Source organism: Oratosquilla oratoria, chromosome 15 (genome assembly GCF_046742065.1).
Source record: "Oratosquilla oratoria isolate Oo_2021 chromosome 15, ASM4674206v1, whole genome shotgun sequence".
Lineage (NCBI taxonomy): Eukaryota > Metazoa > Arthropoda > Malacostraca > Stomatopoda > Squillidae > Oratosquilla > Oratosquilla oratoria.
The window spans coordinates 46,876,649-46,894,986 of record NC_134791.1 but is presented as its reverse complement, the minus strand read 5'-3'; the positions used below and the strand labels follow the sequence as shown (position 1 = coordinate 46,894,986).

Here is an 18,338-nt window from a genome sequence, read left to right as displayed (position 1 = left end):
TACACACATACACCTCTCACGAACAGAGCCACAAATCACGCACAAACATTTACACTTACTTTTTCTTCGACTAAAATTCGCTTCCTTTCTAACTTTCTCTTCTACTACATCTTCTCATTTCTCTCTGGTGAAGACAGATTTAAAGTTATTGTTCATGACTTCGGCCATTTCTAATTATTTTGTGTATTCTATATTCCCTTGGCGTAGTTTCACCATTTCCTGATTGTTTTTAAGTTTATCATTCACATATCGATAGAATAGTTTGGGTTGCTCTTTGCATTTATCTATAATATCCTTTTCATGGTTCCTTTTCTCCTCTCTTCTCACTTTAACATACTCATTTCTATAGTTTATATAAATTTGCCATTTACTAGGTTTTTTATCTTTTCTCCACCTTTTCCAAGCTTTGTCCCTTCTGTCTTTTGCCTCACTGCATCTTTTGTTGAACCAACATTTAATGTACACTCTCTCTCGCTTTTGCCTTGGTACATCCCTGTTTACCCCTTCATTGTAATTATCCATCAAGATATTCCATTTCTCTTCCACTTTTGTCTCTTCCATGTAGAATTTATCCCAGTTTGCATTCCGGAAGAATATCTTTAGTTTTGCAAAGTCCGTTTTGTTGTACATCAATCTTCCTTTCCTATGCTTTTCAATTCTCTCTATGTAAATTTCTTCCTTTAGTACATTTTCGATGAGTATATGGTCACTCTTTCCAATTGGTGTCTTGTAATGTATTTTGTCCACAATTTCAGGTTCTGTTGTAAATATTAAATCTAGTTTCGACGGCTCTTTATTGCTTCTGTACCTTGTGTTTTCACTGACCCATTGGGTCATTGTGTATTCCATGGTCATGTCCAGCAGTACATTACCCCACAAGTCGTCTCCTCCTCGCACTGTCATGATTTCCCAACAAATTTCTTTGCAATTGAAATCCCCCATAATTACCAGATTACCCCTGCCCATTAGTATCTCATTTAGTGATTTCCTTGTATCTTCGTTTGTGTGTGTGTGTGTGTGTGTGTGTGTGTGTGTGTGTGTGTGTGTTTAAATATATTTGTAAAATATTTTTTTAGGTATTCATGACCAGTGTTGTATTCATTCTAATCTGATTTTCATCGTGTACCATAGGAGTAAGAAAAAGTGAATTCCATGTAAATTACACGAGCTTAAACTTATAATTTATAAATAACATTATTTTGTCATGTGAATAAGTTTAATCAAACTAATAAATACATAATGTTCTTATATAGTGTAATAAATACTTTACATTTGTCGAGTATAGATTATTTGGATGATGTAATTAACTCTGAAGAATATTACAAGAAAATATTTCGGATCGTGTAGGCTATACAGAAAATAAGTGTAGATTAAGGTAGTGACTACGTCTCGCTATAGACCATCCAGTTGTGAAGGGAATTGTTGAATAACAACTGAGATTTTAAGGAAATACCAACACTCCGCTTTACATTTGACCAAGGAAGTTGTTTGAAAATGGTAAGTCATCAGAACATTGTGAGTTATTGTTCAAGATAGTACATCTTTACGTCTGCATACAGCATGGACGTGATGGAAAAAAATATATTGTTTTTCTTGTATATGAATGGGTTGTGTTCCTATAATATGAACAGTAGTGTAGCCTTTGTGTAATTTCAGTTCATAGTATGGTTATAAAAACATCTTCGATAAGTGTTATTATGCTTGAAGGAAGCTCGCCAATTACATGACGATGCATTATATCGTCATCCTGATGTAGTACAGCCTCCATATATGGTATAAATTATTTCTATGTAATTGGCGAATATGGATGGTGTTGATTGTGGTGTTCGTTTTGTGTCTTGTAATAATGCTCTGTTGTGCTTCTATAGGAATTCATGCATCTCTGTGTTTGTGATTCCGTCAATGCAGACGGAACTCTTGTATGTTATTGTTTACAGTATGTTTTAATGCTGGAGTGTTCTTGAGTGTGTATTTGCGTAATCGTAGTATACAGGATGAAAGCTACAGAGGTAGGGCCTCATCTTTTCATTTCCAGTGGTTAGTGCTGACTGTAAATTTCTGCATATTGTTTGACTTAACAATTCCATCATCTAACCTATTCCACAAGATAAGTCAATAATTCTGCAAGGGAAGACCGTTTATTTTTTGATATAATTCAAACCTATTATTTTTTTAAATCTCAAATGTATTATTCGAGATTTTTTTTTTTTTTTTTTACAAAAATATTAATTGTCCAATAATGATAATCTGCATTCTAAAACATTATAATGTGTGTACATTGGTTCTGCAATGCTGTCTTTGGGCACTCAAAAAAGCAAGGGTTGTATACATGATGCATTCAATATTTTTGTAGTGCGCGCTCCTACATAATCCTAGTGTGTTCACATGATGCCCCCCAAGATGCCACAAACTTTGTAAACAACGATGTCTACAATGTAATACATATATTTTTTCATCTCAGTCCAAGTTTGCCAGTAAAAAGGTTAATTGTGGTGATTTGTTAGTACTAGATAAGACCAATTATTCTTTACACAACAAGTTGATACATAGTTTTAGATTGTTTACACATCATGAAAAGAAAACTTTATTATTACAAGTATTGCTAAAAACATACCAATCTATTCCAGCTTCTAAACAGTTATGATAGTGGAATCATTTATTGGACAAAGTATCTAAAATGTTACCAGAAGAGAAAATTAAATTAGTCTTAAATTATCCTAATAATATTTTTCATAAAGTAGTGAACCTACACCATAGACCCAAAGTAGAGAGTAACCCTGGAGTGTATAAAATACCATGTAAAGATTATAATGAGGTTTACTGGGGCCAAACCAATAGGGACCTCAATACCAGAGTAAAAGAACACCAAAATTCTTTAAGATACGCACTAAACAATTCTGCGGTCTTCCCCTCTACATCTACAAAGGATCACTGCACAGATTAGAACAACCCAGAAATTATTTATAAATCCAATTATAGTTTTAGGAGATAGTTGAATCTTTTCTTATCAAACACCTGCCAAATTTTAATACTTCCAAAGGCCAGTGGTCACCAGATTGCATCACAACTTATGCTATTAATAGATTGTTGCCACCTATCGAGTCTGCCCCACCTCAGACATGTGACTTGAACCACCTTCCCCTGTTCCTATTATGTACCATTCATATTGCATATAATCATGCCATCTAACCTTTGTACTTATCTGCAGAAGAGGATCACAATTGTGGTCAAAATATACAGATTGTCTGTTTCTTTTGCTTTGTTTCTTCGACAGTGGATTATGTTTAAATATCTTTACTTCTCAATACCCTTGTCACCTTTTCTGCATCTACTTCTCTTTGTGGCTCCATAATTTTTCTTTGCTGTATTTATTCTTCTAGTATTAACCACCCTTTTATCCCTTGTTGAATTTGCTGAATAATTTCTTCGTTGATTTTGGTTTCTTTGTTGTTTTACTTCACATTATCTTCCAGTTCTTTCTTATCCTCATCCTCTTGTAATTTACTATAATCCATATTTAATTCATTTAAATCCAATTGGGGTTGTTCTTTCATAATTATTGATTCATTCAATTTTACTTTTAGTTCAATAGTTTTCACATTCATATGTAATTTTAGTGATAGAAGGCAGAGGTGGAAGGAGTGAACATAAAGGGGTGACCAAGGATGAGATGGATGGATGGGATAAAAGGGACATTGGGAAAGAAGGTAATGTCTGTTGAGGAAGGGAGAAGACAAGATAGGTGTGAGTGAAAAATGGTTGTGTATGGATGATGTTGAGATGCATGGAAGGGAGTGGGTGGGGGATAGGTGGGAGGGAGTATGTTTGAATGATATTTTTTATGCAGCCCAAGGGGATTTCTCCCCATCTTCTCTTTTTCTGCATGAGGGGACATAGAGGGGGAGGTTGCCGATTAAATGAAGTGGTCTTGCTGTGGATGTGCTGTGTCTTGCTACATTTTCTCTGACCCAGGGTAGTGGGTGATATGCAGAGGTGAACCCATCATCCAGGAGGAGCCAAGAAAAGAGGGAGGGAGGGGAGTGAAGTACAGGTAGTTGTCGACTTACGACCGAGTTCGGTTCTGACAGACAGGTCGTAAGTCGATCTGGACGCAAGTCGGTCTTTATATATATATACAGTATATATTACCCTTTAAATATTTTTGTTACTGTATATATATATTGTATATTATATTTAGCATACTGAAATAGTCTTAGCATCTTTGATCAATGTTGTATAGTATTTCTTAACCTTTTTATAATTTTATCTGATTTTCTTTGGGAAATGTAGCCTAGGCATAAGCATACTGAATAAAATCCTATCATCTTTAACCTATGATATCTAATACTGTACGAGTATTTTCTAACCTTTTTATTATTTTACCATTAGACTTTCTCTAAGAAACGTATGCATACTGAATAAAATCTTATCTTTGAGCTACGTTATTTAATTTTCATTAACTTTTTTATAATTTTCATTAGGAAACGTAGCCTAGGCCTACGCATACTGAATAAAGTCCTGTTATCTTTGACCTACAAATACTTTTTTGTTGGTTACAATAAAATCATTGCAAGGCAAAATTCGGACATTTTTTTTATTTCAAAACACATTCTTTTTGTTTACGTACTGTACCGAAAATATTGTTATCGACAACAGACTAGGCATAAACAAAGTTTACTGTTACATTTTATTAATCGCAAAACATAAAAATGCAAAATGCTGTACCGAATATATTGTTATCGACAACAGACTAGGCATAAAAAAGTTTTACTGTTACATTTTATTAATTGCAAAACATAAAAATACAAAATGCAAGGCAAAATTAGGATTTTTTTTATTTCAAAACACATTCTTTCCGTTTACGTACTGTACCAAACATACTGTTATCGACAAACTAGCCTGGGCATAAAAAATATTGTTACATTTTATTAATTGCAAAACATATAGAAATACAAAAATACAAAATGCAATGCAAAATTAGGAAAGATTTGACTTCAAACAAAAAATTAAAAGAATATTTAGCTGGCTGGGATGCTGACGCTGTCGGCAGCCTGGCAAAACTATCGTACTAGTGTCTTGCGGCATGCGGAGTAATTGTTCTGGGCTGCCAGACATAACATTGCAATTCTATTACTCTATTAAATGTTAAATATTATTGCACTATCTCGTGGTCATAAAGTCGATCAGTCGTAAGTCACATACCGGTAGGTTGTAAGTCGATGACTACCTGTATGTGGGGTTGGAATGGGTGGGAGTGGATTTTATGCCTTTGTTTTTAGGCTACCTCCCTTGTGAGGGGGGAAAAGTCATTGGTATAAGTATATATGTACTTCTTCTAATGTTTTCTTTATCGCTTCTACCTCTTTTAATATTTCATTGATTGAATTCTTGTTTTTCCTTGTTCTGTAGTTCCTATTTCCAGTAATAATTAAATTTGTGGTCTTGATGTTCTCCAATAACAACCAATTTAGATTTCTTTGTTGTTGCCATATTGTTACTAATTTCTCACTTTCCTTGTAAGGGGGATGGTGGTGATGATGTTGTGGTTCTCTAGGCTGTCAGGCCAAACAGCCGTCTCCCTGAGGGACGCCAAGGCTGGAATGGGGTTTTCCCATAAATCCCTTTTATAGTGTATGTTGTGTTGTTGGCATGCATAATTGTGCACAATTCCGAAGATAGTTTATTTCATCTCAATACAGTAAAAGCTCTTTTATCCATTATTCACGTATCCAGCTCCTTCTTATAACCGGCATATTGTTCACGAGGAAATAACAATTTTGTATAAAAATTCGAAAAAATGAAATTTAAAATTCCTGCCCCACTCCCACCGCTGCCGCCAGAGGTAGCGCGCATCTTTGCCGCCATCTCCCACAAATCCCGCCGCTCCGTCAGGCCCAGTGCCCACTGTAATAAGGTTTCGTTGTGAAACAAAGGAAGGCAGTGATGGCTGAGTTGAAGGATATGCGTGGTAGTGCTAAGCTTAGCGTCACTGATGAAGCTCTTCAGGAGTGGAGGGAGGTCAACAATGACAAAGCTATCACCCCCTCACTAACTGACGACGAAATCATTCAGGCAGTGATTGAGGAGAAGCATGGTAAGGAAACAGAGGCTGATAGTGAAGAGGAAGATGACCCAGAGCCAAGAGTAATGTGGAAGGATGCTGCTAAAGGATTGGCAACATTTATCAAGTTTGCGGAGCAGTGCACCTACATGGGGACTCACGACGTGATGTCTCTTCACTGTCTTCAAAATGAATTTTTAATGCAGAGAGACAAACATTCTAAACAAAGAGACATATGTGATTTCATGAAAATAAATAAAGATAAATAAATATGAATATACTGGTAAATAAATAAACAACAAAAGTGAAGCCATTGAATGAATTTTATTTAAGTACTCTATGAATAAAGGCAATAAATGTATTTTTTTCATATTCCTTCTCGTAACCGGGATTTCCCCTTTCCGGCACGTCTTTGGTCCCACTCGTGCCGGTTAAAAGAGCTTATACTGTATCTGGTTTTATTGAATTGGTGAGGTTAGGGGTCAAATCCTCACAAGAAACCCTGGCCATCGTAATGGGTATTGATTGTACTTGTTAACCTAGTGTACTGTCTGCTTTGGTAGATACACCTCATCTCTTTCCAGGTCTTGCTCCTCATTGCAAACCCATTGCAATGAAATCTCAGAGGTTTGGGGATGATGATAACAAGGTCATAAGGTCTGAAATTAACAGAATTTTACATGATGGTGTGATTGAGGAGAGTACATCTCCATGGAGGGCACAAGTTCTTATTGGGTCATATGAATGCCGCTGAAAGAGATTGGTTGTTGACTATGGACAAACCGTTAATAAATTCACTCATTTGGATGCATATCCTCTTCCAAGAATAGATGACCTTGTCACAGAACTGTCTCATTACAAGTACTATAGTTCACTGAACCTGAAAAGTGCTTATCACTGAATACCTATACAGGAAGAGGAAAAGCCATATACTGCTTTTGAAATGAATGGCAAGCTATACCAGTTCCACAGAGTACCATTTGAAGTTACGAATGACGTTGCTTGCTTCCAGAGGACTATTGATATCATCGAGCAACATGATATACATGGAACTTATGCTTATGTGGACATTATAGTTGTGGCAGGGAATATCCAGCTGGAACATGATGAGAACTTGGCGAAGTTTCAAGAAGCTGCCCGGTTTCATAACATCACTTTCAACGAGACTAAATCTACCATTTCTACAAATTTATAGATTTTCTTGGTTACACAATAACTTACGGCTCTCTCATACCAGATTCTGAATGTTTTCATCCATTAAAAGAATTACCAATCTCTAAAGATCCTTCTTCCTTACACTGTGTTATTGGCATGTTTTCCTATTATTTTTCTGATGCTATAGGTGATCAGAGTATATTTGTCAAGGAAGGAAATATGAAAGTTGATTCGCTTCCAGCCTAGGTATCTGGTGCTCCAGCTAATCTCCAGTGGATGAACCATCCACTCCTACGCATACTGGTCCTGAAGAACTGTGCTGATCTACACAGGAAACCCTCAAGCCTCTCCACTACATAGAGCAATGATTCATTAAGGGAGGGGAGAATGTGGTGATCTGGGAATTATAAAACTAATTGCACTTGTTTTTCAAGTTGAAATGGGTATGATTTCTTATACTGCCTTATTGTTTTGTTTACAGACTGTTGATGTAATTTAGCCTAATAAAGCCTGGAGAAAGGTTCTTGGTATTCTTAGAATACCATAATGGTATATAGATTTTTTGTTATTTCTATTTCTTCTTTATTATTGTATTATCACCTGCTATTTTTACGGATCAACTATCTCTGCTCTGTAGAATATTGTCTGTTGTTTAACTGTTATTTCAGCCTTGCACATTACTTTTATTTTATACACTCAGGCAGATGTCTATGCTGAACAACTGCTAACTATGTGTTTGTCAGTATATTTACCTTATTGTAATATACAGGAGAGGAGCAACACTCATTGGGTCCTGTCTCCTCCTATTCTCTAATTTTTATCCTACCTAGCCTCAAATTTATGTAGTTCCAACTTCATCTATATCTTTGATTTCCAATTATCATATTGAGATTTGAACTCGCATATTGTTTGAGTTTGGGCTATATCACTTAAGCAATTCCATGTATGTGCACCTATATGGAAAATTGTATTTCTTCATATCCTTTAAACATGTGGCCTTTTGTAATTTGGTGTCATGAGTCATGACCTATTAAAGTCTTCCCATCTTAATCAGGAGATCTCTTCTGTCAATGCAATCTATCCCCTTTAGTGACCTGAATACCATAATATCATCTCTCTTTCATAGTTGGACCCAGTGCTTTTAGACTTTTATCAAGACTCCCAAATCTTTCTCCTCTTTTGCTATTGTAATTGGTTCACAATAGTGGTCTTTTGCCACTATTGCTCATTTCTAGTACTTTGTATTTTTTGTAATTAACCTCATTTCCCATTTTTGGCTCCATGCAAAAATAGGGTATAGATCTTTTTTTTGCACCAGTCTACTCTCTTCGTTTTTCTCTCTTCTAATTACTTTTGTGTCATCTGCAAACATGTTGGCATATCTTGTTCCTTCCATCATGTCATTGACATAGACAGGAAACATTATTGGTGCAAGCAATCTTATGGAACTGCTTGTTACTGATCTCTTATCTTGATATCCTTTACTACTTTCATCCATTCTAGTTTGCCCCTCAGTCCTCCAACATAAGTTGACTGTGAGACACTTTATCAAATGCTCCCTCTAGGTCAATGTACACACAGTCCACCTACCCCTCTTTCTTTTGCAGTGCATCAATCATTCCTGAGTAAAAGTTTAAAAGGTTTGACACACACAACCTTCAAGATATTTGGCCCATCGATCTTTCACAATCCTTACACATAATTTCACCATTATGCCAATACCTGCATATGATTTAGTGGTGTCTCCTTATTTCAATCTTTGTGAATTGGCATCACATTTGCCCTTTTTTGATCAAGCTGCACAGTGCCCTCTTTCAGCAAACTTATAACAATTAACAGGAACTTCTGTGTTTGTGAAATTTGACATGGCAGTTTAGATATGAAATCAGGTAGGAATGGTTATTATGATCATGTAATATAGACACGGTAAAGGAAACATGGACTGGAGGTGAAGCTTTTATTCCTGACGAAACATCAGGAATAAAAGCTTCACCTCCAGTCCATGTTTCCTTTACCGTGTCTATACAACTTGTTCACATGGATTTTCATGATCATGTAACTTTGTTCATACTATCCATACTTGGATGATAATGGTTGTATTTTTCCATAGGGTAAGAAGAGAAGAAAGTTCATTGACCCCAAGCGGGATGTTCTGCACACCTTCAAGGTGGTTGCCAGGAGTCAGCAGGATCCTCTTGCCGCTGATGAAGAAGCTCCCCAGGCTGTACTGCAACCCAATCAAATGGTAAGAGAAAGTAGTGTTTCCAGTATTTTTATTATTATTATTATTAATTTTTTCCCAAGTTTATAAAAGGAAAAGGGGACAAATGCAAGTGAATTAGTTTCAGAGGGATCAGTTTCTTGAGTGTAGTTGGGAAGGGTTATGGGAGGGTTTTAACTGGGAGGATGAGGAGAGGAACAGAGGGAGTAATTGGTTAGGAACAGTGTGTGTTAGGAAAGGTGCTAGTAGGGGTTGCATGAATCAAATTTTTGTGGTAAGACAGATATGTGAGAAATCTTTAGCTAAAGGTAAGGATGTTTTTGGGCCTTTGTGGATTTGGAAAAGGCAGGAAGGCACTGTGGGAGGTTTTGCAGATATAAGGGATTGGGGGAAAAGGCAGGAAGGCACTGTGGGAGGTTTTGCAGATATAAGGGATTGGGGGAAAAGGCAGGAAGGCACTGTGGGAGGTTTTGCAGATATAAGGGATTGGGGGAAAGCTGTTAATGGCAGTCAAGCATTTATACAAGAGTATTAGAGGCTGTCTGGGCTATTGGCCGCATGATATTATGGGGTTAAAAGCTGCTAAGTAGTATGCAGCTGGTACTTTAGGGTCTATACAGGGTGCCCCTATGGGCCAAAGTCACACATCATTTTGTCTGTGATAGAGGAAATCTCTGTTCATAGAGAAATGATGACACTTTTATTATACTGCGACTGTCCCTCCATTATGCTGTCCCCCAACTCTTATTACTATCCTGTACCATTTCTCTGAATGTTCATTTTCTCATTTTGCTGAACCCTATGGTAGGGGAAAAGAATACTGCCACAAAGTCTTTCCACTTCAGTTATATGAGGTGACAAAAATGGGACAGGGATAGGATTAGTCATCCTTCTCCTTGTAGCCCCAAAGGGGACAGTCCTAAAAAAGTAAAGGCATAAGAGGGTCTAGGAGGAGCTGTCCAAGTAGAACCATAAGGTTTAGGTCTTTTAATGTGTGTGGATGTGGTACAGATGAGAGTAAAAGGGAAAAAATAGGGAGTATGTGAGAAGAAAGATGGATGTGTTGGCATTGAGTGAAACCAAGTCAAAGAAAAGTGGTACAGATTTTTACTGTACAATAACATGCAGCTAATACTCCAGACAGAGAAGGGGAGGTGGACAGTAGTAGGTATGTGCCTTTGATTTGGCTGTACCCCTTATAAGGGGAAAAGTTCATGGTATATAGATAGACAAGTAGGATAGATTCCTTTGTCATTAGGCTTAGCTATTTTCCTCATGACGTTTTTGCCACCACTACCTGGTCATGTGATCAAGCACAAACCTAATGTTAAATGTCCTTCAACAAGGTCAGAACTTGCATCGACTTAGTAGAGACTGGACATCTAGGAGAAGAAAGGTTTTAACTGTGTAATTCATATTTTCCTAATATAAAACCCGACTGTGATAGTTGATATTTAAATCTGCTATAGATCTCCAAAAGTTTTTAATTTCAACTAACCTTACAGATGTTGCAGAATTCTGATTACCTCAGAAACCCAGTAATATCCTCATCCTTTTATGTGTATAGAATACACTGGGTATTAGTTTGTGATAATGACTTATATATTCCAGTGTATACCAATTGTTTATTCTGTTTTCCTTGAGATTGAGGGATTTTATATGCCATTGTTATATGTGCACTAAAGTAAAGTAAATAGTTAGGAATTTATTTTTTTATATTTCAAAGTTAAGGAAATCCAGTATTTGATCATTAGTTTTCATGTGTAATATACAGACGCTCCTCAACTTACGTTTTAGTTACGTTCCGAACGGCCGAACGTAAGTTGTTACTGTACTATACATCCGTAAATTCTATTACTGTATCTTATAAAACACCCCTAAGTCATTAATTATACACATGACATTGTAAAATAATAACATTAATTTCAAATAAATTAAATTCAAGCAACATAAATTGAGATGATGGAGGAGGAGGGGGAGGAGGAGGATGAGGCAAGGCATGTTCAGTTTGTCATTTGTGCAATGTAAACAATGGACGCAGCGTCATGCGCAAGTATCGTTTCAACTACGGAGAGCGCGCTAAACTAAAAAATTCACTCAATTTTTTTTTTTTTTTTTTTTTACAATTTTTTTTTTACAGTCGGTTCAAACGTAAAATCGAAAAAACGTAAAACGAATGAACGTAAGTAGGGGAGCATCTGTAGTTTGCCTACTGTGGTGATACATACATATACCAAAGGCTTTTTCTCTCTTACAAGGGAGGTAGCCAAAAAGAAAAAGGTATAAAAACCACTCCCACCCATTCCACAGTAATCAATACTGTGGTGATGGTTTTGGTTATACTTTATTAGTTAACTGGTTTTAACTACAGAAATCATTGCATGTGTGAAAAGATATAATACTGTGACTAATGGAATTAATGCTATGTACCAAGGGCTTTTTTTCCACCTTACAAGGGAGGTAGCCAAGTCAATATAATTTTTTAGTTTAATAGTTTTATACTACAGAAACCATTGCATGTGTGAAAAAATATACAATACTGTGACTAAGGGAATTCGGTATAATTTAATATAATTGTATTTTTCTTTTGCATCAGGCTGACAACAAGAAGGAAGAGCAGAAGTATGGAATATACTTTGATGATGACTATGATTACTTGCAACATCTAAAGGGTGTTCAGGATGGAATTAACTGGGACAGTGAAGAAACTGAAGTCTACATGATTCGTAAGGAAGATGTGCAGGTCAGGTTATTGATAGTATATGATTTGTTTTATTAGTACCTCAAGATGTTCACGACACCTACAGTTTAGTCACAACATGCCATTGAGTGAAGGCTAACCTCCAATAGAAAAAGTGTTTATAAAATGTTAATGTCAGCTATTTCTCCTTTTTTTTATTTGTTTCTCCAAACCTAGCTGTATAATTTTTCCTATGAATTCACTTTAAGGGGGCAGGGGAACTAGATGCACCCTTCTGCCTCCTTTTATGTTTTGGAGGTTGGATAGACCCATCGGTGATATCTTGGTTAGCAACCCCTTTCTAAGGAAGAAATCAGATGTAGAGGAAATGAAAGAGGTTCTTTGGAAAAAGAGAAAATTTTGTTTGAAAATGATGAGCTATTAGATGCAGTATTTACAAATGTTTAATCATATTGTGTGAAAACTTAAATTTATTTAGTTGGCTTTGTTTCTTGTGGCTTATTATCATACTTCCACAGGCACATTTAGTCTCTTGATCAGGTCCAGAATTTTGTTCAATTTACCCTTCTATTTATTTCCAACTATTTCCCCCTCCATTACTCCCTTTTTGTTGTCATTTTCTCCTCCTCCCCACATCTTCTGTTAACTAGAGACAAACCAACCCAATCTACACATACCCTATCTATCAATATACCAATGGCTTTTTACCCCATACCAGAGAGGTAGCCAAAGTACATACATATACATATACCAAGGCTTTTTCCCCCTTACAAGGGAGGTAGCCAAAAAGGGAAAGGCATAAAATCATTTCCACCCATTCCATCCCTGAATACACTCCACACCCCTCCACCCTCCCTCTCATCTGAGCACTTGGATGACGGGTCATCCCTGCACCTTGTCCACTGCCCTGGGTCAGAAGCAATATCACAAGACACAGCACATCCACAGCAAGGCCGCTTCATTAAATCGGCGACCCCCCTCTCCATCCCCCCATTGCATAAAAGGAGAGGACGGGGAGAAATCTCTTCGGGCTGCGTCAAATTTTGCTCACACATACTACCCCTGCCCATTCCACCTCATGCAATCACATCATCATCCATATACAACCATTCTCCATTCACCCCTGTCTTCTGTCCTCTCCTGTCCTTCTTCAACAGACATTCCCCTCTTCCCCAAAGCCCCCTTCACCCCATCCATCCACCTCATCCTAGGATGTCCCCTCGTGTTTACTCCCTCCACATCTGCCTTCCATACCTCTTTTACTACTCTTTCTCACTCATTCTTTCCATGTGTCCAAACCATCCTAATATTCTTTCATCAACCCTATCTCCCAACTCCCTTTCCACCCCTGTTCTCCTCCTCACCTCCACATTTCTCACTCTATCCAGCCTAGTAACCCCCATCATACTTCTCAGACACCTCATCTCAAACACATTCAAACTCCTTCTCTCTCCTTCTCTTATGTTCCATGTTTCTGCCCCATGCAGTGCTGTTGGCACAATCACTCCTTCATGCAGTCTCCTCTTAGCATCCATTCCCAAATGTTTCTTCTTCATTACACTCTTCAATCCACCAAGGCATTTACTCTCTTCTCTCAATCTACATTCTACCTCCACCTTCACTCCACCTTTTCCTGCCACATTTGCACCCAAGTATCTAAAACTATCCACTTCCTCCAGTCACTCTCCCTTAATACTCACTTCCAGTCTACTGCCACTTTCACCCCTTGTACATCTCATCACCTTACTTTTACCCACATTTATCTTTAGCTTTCTTCTATCACATATTCTCCACCAACTTCCTCAATCCCTCCTCCGATCCTGCCACAAGCGCAGTGTCGTCAGCAAACAACAGCTGGCTCACCTCCCACTTTTCTCCATTTTCTTTAACCATCTCCAATCCCTGACCCACTACCCTTGCATTTACCTCTCACACCACCTCATCCATGTATAAGTTGAACAGCCAGGGCGACATAACGCATCCTTGACGAAGTCCCACCTTTACCTCGAACCACTCACTCTCTCCATTTCCAATCCTGACACAAGCTCTACTATTCTCATAAAAACTCTTGACAGCTCCAACAAGCTTTCCTCCTATCCCGTATATCTGCATAACCTCCCACAGTGCCTTTCTGTCTACCCTATCATAAGCCTTTTCCAGATCCATAAAAGCCCAAAAAACATCCTTCCCCTTTCCTATAGCTTTCTCACATATCTGTCTTACCACAAAGATCTGATCTACACAACCTCTATCTGTCCTAAATCCACACTGTTCCTCACCAATTACTCCTTCTGTTCCTCTCTTAATCCTCTCAATCAAGATCCTCCCATAAGCCTTCCCAACTACACTTAACAAGCTAATCCCTCTGAAACTACTACATTCACACTTGTGGTATTGGCTGCTTGTTATTGTGGTAAAGTAGCATGCAGTTCATACTTTAGGGTCTATATGGGGCGCCCCTACGGACCAAAGCCACACATCATTTTGTCTATGATAGAGGAAAACCCTATTCATAGAGAAATGATGACACTTTTATGCTACGACTGTCCCTCTGTTATGCTCTCCCCCAACCCCTTGTTGCTGTCCTGTACCATTTCTCTGAGTATTCTTTTTCGGTGATGGGGGGAATTCCCTGTGGTGTGGTAAAAGAATACTGCCACCAAGTATTCCCACTGGGATCGTAAGAGGCGAGAAGAAAGGGACGGGGATTGGGACTAGGCGTCCTTCTCCTTGTAGCCCCACAGGGGACATTCCTAAACAAAAAAGAGTAGCCAAAGTCAAAAGGCATATACCCACACCCACCCATTTCATCCCCATCCACCACCCTTTCCCCCCTCTCATCTTGGCTCCTCATGGATGATGCGTTGTCCTTGTATCCCTGTTCTGGGATCTTTTGTAGATCCATGGTATTCCTGTGACAATTATTAACTCAATATCTGGCTTACACCATGGGAAAGAGTGTTGTGAAGTATGGAGGAGGCATGTCTAGTTTCTTTCCTATTAATTCAGGAGTGAGGCAACACTTTAACACCTGCATGGACATTGAATGCTGACCTGAAAGAGCATCTCATTGGTTTTAGTACCAAGTGCCTTCAGAGACTCATGGGATATCACTGGAATGGTCTCGTATCAAACCAGAGACTGTACTGTGCAGCTCAGTCTAGGCCAGTTACCAGCATAATTCATGAACATCACCTTTGGCTATATGGGTATCATGTGGCACATTTCCCTGATGTTAACCCTACTCACAAGATTATCTCCGCAAGAGACAGGAACCCTCGATGAAGGAGTCAAAGGAGATGCCCACAGAATTCATGGCTGGAGGGGCAAGTGGATCAAACCTATTTAAGAGTTGTTTGGAGAGGGAAGGGAGGGAGGGTTCCTGCATGGGAGCTTGCTCCTTGGAGAGACTGTGGGGCCTTGTGCTGGCACATGAGTGAAACATTGAGCTCCCTGGCGTATGCCCCCAGTTGATGATGATGATGATGATGGGCTGGGTGTTAGACAGAGTTATCTATCAATGTTATAGTGGAACATCTATTGGTAACACTAAGGTTTACTGATGATGATGATGTCCTTCTTGCAGAGTCTCTTGTTAGCCACAACCCGTAAGTCACTGCACAGGGAAGAGAGGTTGCTTGAATTTCAGGTCTCCTGAGGGTATACAGGATGACACAGTCCAGTATATCCATGCATGTGACAAGGACATTGAGGACTTGGAACAAACAATAATTGGCTTATCTCCCTTTTTTTCTCCATTTTCTTGAACCATCTCCAATCCTTGGCCTATTACCCTTAGGTTTACCTCTTGCATCATCCCATCCGCATATAAATTGGACAGCCATGATGACATAACACATCCCTGGTGAAGTCCCACCTTTACCTTAAACCACTCACTCTCTCCATTTCATATTCTAACAGAGGCTCTGCTTGTATCATAAAAACTCTTGACTGCACGTAACAGCTTTCCTCCTACCCCATATATATACAATACCTCCCACAGTGCCTTCCTGTCTACCCTGTCACAAGCCTTTTCCAAATCCATAAAGGCCCAAAAAACATTCTTACATTTTCCTAAAGCTTTCTCACATATCTGCCTTACCACAAAAATCTGATCCATGCACCCCCTACCTGTCCAAAACCCACACTGTTCCTCACCAATTATGCCTGTTTCCTTTTCCAATCCTCTTAATCAAAACGCTACCATATACCTTCCAAACTACACTCAACAAACAGATCCCTCTGAATTTACTACACTCACACTTGTCTCCTGTTCCCTTGTAAAGTGGAACTATACAGGCACTTAACCTCTGGCACTCTACCCTCTTAGACAAACATTAAACAACCTCACCAGCCAGTCCACCATCACTGTACCTCCCTTCATTAGACACTGCACATGACACCCATCCAACTCAGGTGCTTTACCTGCTCTCATCATTTTAATAACTGGTTTCACCTTATCAATCCTTATTTCTCCTCCATTTTCCTCATTCATCATGGTCATTTTCTTAGTGCTTCCCAATGCTACTGCCTTACCCTCCCCCATCCTCCTTCAAATTTAGCAACTCCCTAAGATACTCTGCCCATCTTCCTCTTACTGCCTTCTCTTCCATTATCATCTCTCCATCTGCACCTTTTAGCTTTTCTTCTCTACTTGATTTGCCTCATCTTCCTCTCTTAATTTCCTTCCAAAACATCCTCTTATTGCATTCAAAATTTTCTGTCATACTCTTACCCCATTTCACATCTGCTCTCCTCTTGGCCTCCTTTACCTTATGCTTTACTTCTCTTTTCTTTGTACCTCTCATATGGTTCTCTCATCCTATTTTGTAACTAATCTTTGAAAGCTCACTTCTTCTCTTTTACAACCTTCTTTGCTTTATTATCCCACCAATCACTACCCTTCCTTCTATTTCCTCCTGTCTTCCTTGTTCCACACACCATCTTTGCACACCTTGTGACTTCCTCCTTGAACCATCTCCATTCCTCCTCCACCCCTAGTTCTAAATCCTCTCTGTACTCATTCAAATCTATTCAAAAAGCCTCCCTTTCCTCAACACTCATCTCACTACCAGGCCCATGTGCACTTACAAAGACCCACATCTCTCTTCCCAGTTTCACCTTCATCTACATTAACCTTGAAGAAACCTCCTTCCACTCCACACATTTAACTATCCACATACACACACACACATATATATATATATATACATTTGCAGAAACGACTTCTGCAAGTATTGTTGTCACGTGTGCTTAGTGATTTGTTTTACATATATATATATATATATATATATATATATATATATATATATATATATATATATTTGATTTTTTACTTTCTTCCAGGCCCGTGGGAAAGAGTTAAAGGAAAACAAACTCATGTTGCCATCTTCAGCCTTTGAGTCTTATGTGGAAGAACCTGTAGGACTTCTGAATAAAGCAGCCCCAGTTACAGGTCGGTTAATTTGGTTCCTCTGTATTTTATGTATTAATTTACTTATGAATACCCAGGGCAACATAACACATCCCTGGGGTCCCACCTTCACCTCAAACCACTCACTCTCTCCATTTCTAATCCCACAAGCTCTACTCTCATAAAAACTTTTGACTGCTCGCAACAGCTTTCCTCCTATTTGCAATACCTCCCACAGTGCCCTCCTGTCTACCCTGTCATAAGCCTTTTCCAAGGTGTTGCATGATTTTCTCAGAGAAGCAGGGTCAGAGAATGTCCAAAGAAGAAAAATTGTTTTGGATTATTAAACCTTATCATGTCAGACCTTGACACTAACACCTTGGGGACTGTGCAACGTGCCTTAACAAATGGAAATGTTCCACTCACTGAGGACTGCTGTTTTTAGTGCATTCACAGTAAGGAGTGGTTATGAATGAATGATATTTTGAGGCAGCCGAAAGGGATTTCTCCCCATCTTTTCTTTTTTCTGTACATGGGAACAGAGAGGAGGGGTCCCTGGTTAAGTGAAGCAACCTTGCTGTGGATATGCTGTATCTTGCTTCATTGCTTCTGAACCAGGGCAGTGGGTGGGATACAAGGATGACCCATCATCCATGAGGAGTTAAGATGAGAGGGAGGAAAGGGTGGTGGATGGGAGTGGGTATTTACCTGTTTACTTGGCTACCTCCCTTATAAAGGGGAAAAAGCCCTTGGTATGTGGATGGATTAATGTTGTTATTATTATTAT

At 38.6% G+C, this 18,338-nt stretch overlaps 1 protein-coding gene across 1 annotated transcript in view; it reads left to right on the top strand.

The window, feature by feature from the left end:
• Positions 1-1,306: 1,306 nt before the first annotated feature.
• Positions 1,307-18,338, top strand: part of LTV1 (LTV1 ribosome biogenesis factor) — a 43,340-nt gene continuing 26,308 nt past the window's right edge. Inside the window, exons 1-4 of the mRNA XM_076198889.1 lie at positions 1,307-1,497; positions 9,327-9,461; positions 12,034-12,180; positions 17,485-17,593. Coding sequence (XP_076055004.1) covers positions 1,495-1,497; positions 9,327-9,461; positions 12,034-12,180; positions 17,485-17,593 — 394 coding nt within the window. The 5' untranslated portion in view covers positions 1,307-1,494. The remainder of the gene's footprint in view (positions 1,498-9,326; positions 9,462-12,033; positions 12,181-17,484; positions 17,594-18,338) is intronic.